General features: G+C 43.6%; 1 protein-coding gene across 1 annotated transcript in view; it reads left to right on the top strand.

Annotated features, from left to right (window-relative positions):
• Window positions 1–3,105, top strand: part of LOC111953581 (disco-interacting protein 2 homolog C-like) — a 39,664-nt gene extending 36,559 nt beyond the window's left edge. Inside the window, exons 18-25 of the mRNA XM_070435654.1 lie at window positions 188–245; window positions 388–574; window positions 658–844; window positions 1,268–1,489; window positions 2,088–2,162; window positions 2,302–2,476; window positions 2,587–2,710; window positions 2,853–3,105. Of these exons, the coding sequence (XP_070291755.1) occupies window positions 188–245; window positions 388–574; window positions 658–844; window positions 1,268–1,489; window positions 2,088–2,162; window positions 2,302–2,476; window positions 2,587–2,710; window positions 2,853–3,105 (1,281 nt within the window). The remainder of the gene's footprint in view (window positions 1–187; window positions 246–387; window positions 575–657; window positions 845–1,267; window positions 1,490–2,087; window positions 2,163–2,301; window positions 2,477–2,586; window positions 2,711–2,852) is intronic.
• Window positions 3,106–6,427: the final 3,322 nt, after the last annotated feature.

Raw genomic sequence — 6,427 nt, 5'->3', positions numbered from 1 at the left:
TGTGCGTGTGCGATAACATGGTCACCCTGTCCTGTGATTGGTTACAGGGCACCTCCGGACCAGACCCTACTACAGTTTACGTGGACATGAGAGCTCTGCGACATGATAGGTATTTCTGCCTGTCAGTCACAGCAACAACCAATCAGATTAACCAATTAACTTGAATAACAGTTTGTTTGTCTCTCAGGGTTCGGTTGGTGGAGAGAGGTTCTCCTCACAGTCTCCCTCTCATGGAGTCAGGAAAGGTGGGTCCTGTGTTATGTTTGAACATTTAGCGTCAGAAAGTTTCATGAGTGTACTAAGACTGAGTAAGACTCAGCTTCTAGAGCTCCTGACTGTGTGGTTCAGTAAGACTCAGCTTCTAGAGCTCCTGACTGTGTGGTTCAGTAAGACTCAGCTTCAGAGTCCTAACTGTGTGGTTCAGTAAGACTCCGCTTCTAGAGCTCCTGACTGTGTGGTTCAGTAAGACTCCGCTTCTAGAGCTCCCGACTCTGTGGTTCAGTAAGACTCAGCTTCTAGAGCTCCTGACTGTGTGGTTCAGTAAGACTCAGCTTCTAGAGCTCCTGACTGTGTGGTTCAGTAAGACTCAGCTCTAGAGCTCCTGACTGTGTGGTTCAGTAAGACTCAGCTTCTAGAGCTCCTAACTGTGTGGTTCAGTAAGACTCAGCTTCTAGAGTCTATGCCTGTGTGGTTCAGTAAGACTCAGCTTCTAGATATCTTGACTGTGTGGTTCAGTAAGACTCGTTCTAGAGCTCTGACTGTGTGGTTCAGTAAGACTCAGCTTCTAGAGCTCATGACTGTGTTGTTCAGTAGACAGCTTCTAGAGCTCCGACTCTGTGGTTCAGTAGACTCAGCTTCTAGCTCCTAACTGTGTGTTCAGTAAGACTCAGCTTCTAGAGCTCATGCCTGTGTGGTTCAGTAAGACTCAGCTTCTAGATATCTTGACTGTGTGGTACAGTAACTTAGCTTCTAGAGCTCCTGACTGTGTTGTTCAGTAAGACAGCTTCTAGAGCTCCTGACTGTGTGGTTCAGTAAGACTCAGCTTCTAGATCTCCTGACTGTGTGGTTCAGTAAGACTCAGCTTCTAGAGCTCCTGCTGTGTGGTTCAGTAAGACTCAGCTTCTAGAGCTCCTGACTGTGTGTTCAGTAAGACTCAGCTTCTAGAGCTCCTGACTGTGTGGTTCAGTAAGACTCAGCTTCTAGAGCTCCTGACTGTGTGGTTCAGTAAGACTCAGCTTCTAGAGCTCCTGACTGTGTGGTTCAGTAGACTCAGCTTCTAGAGCTCCTAACTGTGTGGTTCAGTAAGACTCAGCTTCTAGAGCTCATGCCTGTGTGGTTCAGTAATACTCAGCTTCTAGATATCTTGACTGTGTGGTTCAGTAAGACTCAGGTTCTAGAGCTCCTGACTGTGTGGTTCAGTAAGACTCAGCTTCTAGAGCTCATGACTGTGTTGTTCAGTAAGACAGCTTCTAGAGCTCCCGACTCTGTGGTTAGTAAGACTCAGCTTCTAGCTCCTAACTGTGTGGTTCAGTAAGACTCAGCTTCTAGAGCTCATGCCTGTGTGGTTCAGTAAGACTCAGCTTCTAGATATCTTGACTGTGTGGTACAGTAAGACTCAGCTTCTAGAGCTCCTGACTGTGTTGTTCAGTAAGACAGCTTCTAGAGCTCCTGACTGTGTGGTTCAGTAAGACTCAGCTTCTAGATTCCTGACTGTGTGGTTCAGTAAGACTCAGCTTCTAGAGCTCCTGACTGTGTGGTTCAGTAAGACTCAGCTTCTAGAGCTCCCGACTGTGTGGTTCAGTAAGACTCAGCTTCTAGAGCTCCTGACTGTGTGGTTCAGTAAGACTCAGCTTCTAGAGCTCATGACTGTGTGGTTCAGTAAGATATCAGCTTCTAGAGCTCCTGACTGTGTGGTTCAGTAAGACTCAGCTTCTAGAGCTCCTGACTGTGTGGTTCAGTAAGACTCAGCTTCTAGAGCTCCCGACTGTGTTGTTCGCTGCAGCTCTCCTACAGATAGACCAGAATATCTCATATATGCTTTACATGGAGAAGAAAGCATTGTAATGTAATTATGGTTACTGTTTCAGATCCTACCTGGTGTCCGCATCATCATCGCCAACCCAGAGACTAAGGGACCCCTGGGAGACTCCCACCTAGGAGAGGTCAGCATACACACACACAAACTGATTGATTTAATAAACTTGTTTCAGGATTTTATGTTGCCCCAGTAAAGATGCTAGAGAGAGAGAGAGATCATTTAAAATTAATTTCAATCTCTCTCTCTGCCCCTCCCCTCTCTAGATCTGGGTGCACAGTGCCCATAATGGCAGTGGATATTACAGTGGTTATGGAGAGGAGGTCCTTCAGTCTGATCACTTCACCTCCAGACTCAGCTTCGGAGACACATCCACCGTCTGGGCTCGCACCGGATACCTGGGCTTCTTACGACGTACTGAACTCACTGATGCCAGCGGAGGTATACACACACACAAACTCACACACAAAAACACACATAAAAACATATACAGACACACATTATTCGCGCACAGACATACACACACATCTTTCTCTGTGTTCCGTCCCCAGAGAGACATGATGCGCTGTATGTGGTGGGCGCGTTGGAGGAGGCCATGGAGCTGAGGGGGATGAGGTATCATCCTATAGACATCGAGACCTCCGTCATCAGGACGCACCAGAGCATCATGGAATGGTACGTCACTAAACATCAGAAACAACACAAAAGCTGTTCCTATTTCTCTTCTTTATATAGGTAGAAACACTATAGTTCCAAATGACTCATCTGTGTGTGTGTGGGTGTGTGTGTGCGTGTGTGTGTGTGTGTTGTGCAACAGTGCGGTGTTTCCCTGGACTAACCTGCTGGTAGTCGTAATAGAACTAGAAGGCTCGGAACAGGAAGCCCTGGACCTGGTTCCCATGGTGACCAAGGCGGTGCTGGAAGAGCATTACCTCATCGTTGGGGTCGTCGTGGTAACGGACATCGGGGTGATCCCCATCAACTCTCGCGGGGAGAAGCAGCGCATGCACCTCCGGGACGGCTTCCTACAGGACCAGCTAGACCCCATCTACGTGGCTTATAACATGTAACCCAGCCGCCCCATCCGGGGGGGTGGGGGTGTGGGTGGATGTAAGAGAGGGGGATGTGTGTGTTAGCATGTGTGTGTATGCGTACGTGCGTGTATATCGCTGGTGTTCATTTTAAATCAAGACGTACTGTATTTTTGAATCTGCACATGGTCATATGGTGTGGTGCCAGTTGTCTGATCCTTTAGTTGTGCTGTGGTGGAGGTATGGCTGTTTCTGCACCCCCGGTTAAACCTGACACCTAGACAGGAAGTCGCTGTACAAAGCCTTAGAGGAACACTGTGTACTGACTACACCACTGGTTGTTAGGAGAGAGAGAAAATATCTCTGAACATTTCTGTTATCTTAATGAAATAGACATGAAAAATTAAGTTATTAAAGTATATTGTCAGAAAAAGACAGGGGGTTCAGATTAGTGTATAAATATAAATATTGTACATAAACAAAATTATCTATACGGCGAGAACTGAAACACACTGAGGGCCTGTTATACAGCTTTCTCCACCTGCGGTGTGTGTGTGTGTGTGCGTGTGCGTGCGTGCGTGCGTGCGCGTGAATGAATGTGATACAGTGCACTCCTCTTATAAGAATCACATACATCCTTAACGATTTGTTTCCTAAAGCCAATTAACTCCTAAATGCCAAGTTAACCTGTTAGAAGTACACAATTGTTTCTATCCAACATTGTTTGACCATTGTAAGCATTTTATTATGGTAATATGTGATTCTGCTAAGAGAGCCCAGTAAGTAGCAGAGGAAAATAGGAGTTGTTAAGCCCAGCTCTGGACCAGAAACACAAGATACATTTGAAATGTTAGCCTATTCCCTTTAAAGTGCACTGTTGGAACCATGATCATAAATAGGACACTATATACAAAAGAAGCCCCCGTTTGGGACGCATCCACAGTAAAGTGTTCTAACATCCACAGTAAAGTGTTCTAACATCCACAGTAAAGTGTTCTAACAAAGAGAAAACAAAAGAGTTTAGAAGAAATGTATTTATCAGTCATAAAATGATCACTTATGGCATCGTCTATGTTATCAGTCTCTGTTATCAACTTTTCTGTGAAAAACATAATTTCATGTTACTGTTTATTGCCATGAGTATTGTCCTAGAGGCAGAACTGAGTGGTTTTTGCTAGATGGGCCAGCTGCGAAGTCAAAATTGTCTATAATGTAAAAATTCATGAAATCAAAAATGTGCTTTTTTGGGCTTAATTTAAGTTGAGGGTTAGGCATTAGGGTTAGCAGTGTGGTTAAGATTAGAGTTAAGGTTTKAAATCTGATTTTATTCCAGCTAGTGACCACTCTGCAGAGCTGCCTCTAGGGCAAGACTCATGACAGTAAATGCCAACCTGCTAATTTTAATCAAATCAAATCACATTTTATTTGTTACATGCGCTGAATACAAAAGGTGTAGATCTTACCATGAAATGCTTACTTACAAGCCCTTAACCAACAATGCAGTTCAAGAAGTAGAGTTAAGAAAAAAATGACAATATAAATGAAAGTAAAAAATAAAATCAAAAGTAACACAATAAAATGACATAACAATAACAAGGCTATATACAGGGGGTACCGGCACCGAGTCAATGTGCYGGCCAGTCGAGGCAATTCGTACGTGAAGGTAGGGGTGCACCTAATGCACCTATTTGTTTACATTCAGACTCCTGAGTTTGTTTTATCATCATAATCACAACACATCTCATTTTAATTCATGTTTTCAGCTACTTTTGTCTCAGAGCTATAATATAATGCCATGTATGAAAAACACACATATCATGACGTATTTATTTGCTTGTTATTCTGTACTAGAGAATGGTGATGGTACTATTTTTAAATGTTTTATTTAACCTTTATTTAACTAGGCATGTCAGTTAAGAACAAATTCTTATTTACATTGACGGCCTACCCCGGCCAAACTCTAACGCGGACGATGCTGGGTCAATTGTGCGCCGCCCTATGGGACTCCCAATCACGGCCGGTTGTGATACAGCCTGGAATTGAACCAGGGTCTGTAGTGACTACTCTAGCACTGAGATGCAGTGCCTTAGACCGCTGCGCCTCTCGGGAGCCCCCTGACTGTGTGTTAGAGAGAGAGGAGTCTTGTAGGTAGGGTTAAGCCTGGTACGGAAACTAGAGAGGTGAGAGAGGTGAGAGAGACTGCATTTTGGGTGTGTGCGTGTGCGCGTGCGAGCGTGTATTGTGTGTAAATAGTGTTGATTTTGTATGGTACAGGTGTGTGTGATTGTTTTGTACACATGATGAAAATATAAAAATGACACTTTTATAAGAGCCTGCCATTGGCTCAACATCACACTATACAGTGCAATAAAGTGCTTTGATTGGTTAAGCCGTGTCTGGTGTGCTGTTATTGCTTCAAATACTTTGAGTGGTGCTCAGTGGAAAGAGAAAGGAGTTGCACAAGTTCTAGGATCAGTTCCCTTTACCAATCCTTACCTGAAGTAGTAGGGCAGGGTTTCTTATTGAGTGGTTAGTCAAGGGGCCGGAGCATAATTACATATAACTTGTAGACTGCAAATTTACCACAAGAAGCCCAAATAGATATTGGACTAAAACCTAATAATTTCAAACCTTGCTTACATTTGTATACAATTGCATACACAGTCCACAAAACATTATGAACATCTTCCTAATATTGAGTTGCACACCCCCTTTTGCCCTCAGAACATTCTCAATTTGTCAGGGCATGGACTCTAAAAGGTGTCGAAAATGTTTCACAGGGATGCTGGCCCATGTTGACCCCAATGCTTCCCACTGTTGTGTCAAGTTGACTGGATAACCTTTGGATAGTGGACCATTCTTGATACACACGGGAAACTGTTGAGCGTGAAAAACCCAGCAGCGTTGTAGTTCTTGACACACTCAAACCGGTGCGCCTGTCACCTACTACCATACCCTGTTCAAAGGCACTGATTGAGGTGGATTTAACAAGTGACATCAATAAAGGCTCATAGCTTTCACCTGGAACTGTGAAAACAGAAAATCTCATGGGACATCATAAATTAGGAAACATCTTTACAATATCTCCCAACCAAGTGGTTTGTCTAATTTATGCTTTGGCTACAACTTCAAGTAAAGGACCAGTGGTGTAAAGTACTTCAGTAAAAATACTTTAAAGTACTACTTAAGTCGTTTTTTGGGGTATCTGTACTTTACTATTTATTTTTTTAACAACTTTTACTTTTACTTAACTGCATTARTAAAGAAAATGATATACTTTTTACTCCATACATTTTCCCTGACACCTAAAAGTACTTGTTACATTTTGAATGCTGAGCAGGACAGGAAAATGGTCCAATTC

The sequence above is a fragment of the Salvelinus sp. IW2-2015 genome, linkage group LG27 (genome assembly GCF_002910315.2).
Source record: "Salvelinus sp. IW2-2015 linkage group LG27, ASM291031v2, whole genome shotgun sequence".
Taxonomy (NCBI): domain Eukaryota; kingdom Metazoa; phylum Chordata; class Actinopteri; order Salmoniformes; family Salmonidae; genus Salvelinus; species Salvelinus sp. IW2-2015.
The sequence above is the reverse complement of the archived record's forward strand: the minus strand, read 5'-3'. Positions and strand labels throughout refer to the sequence as shown.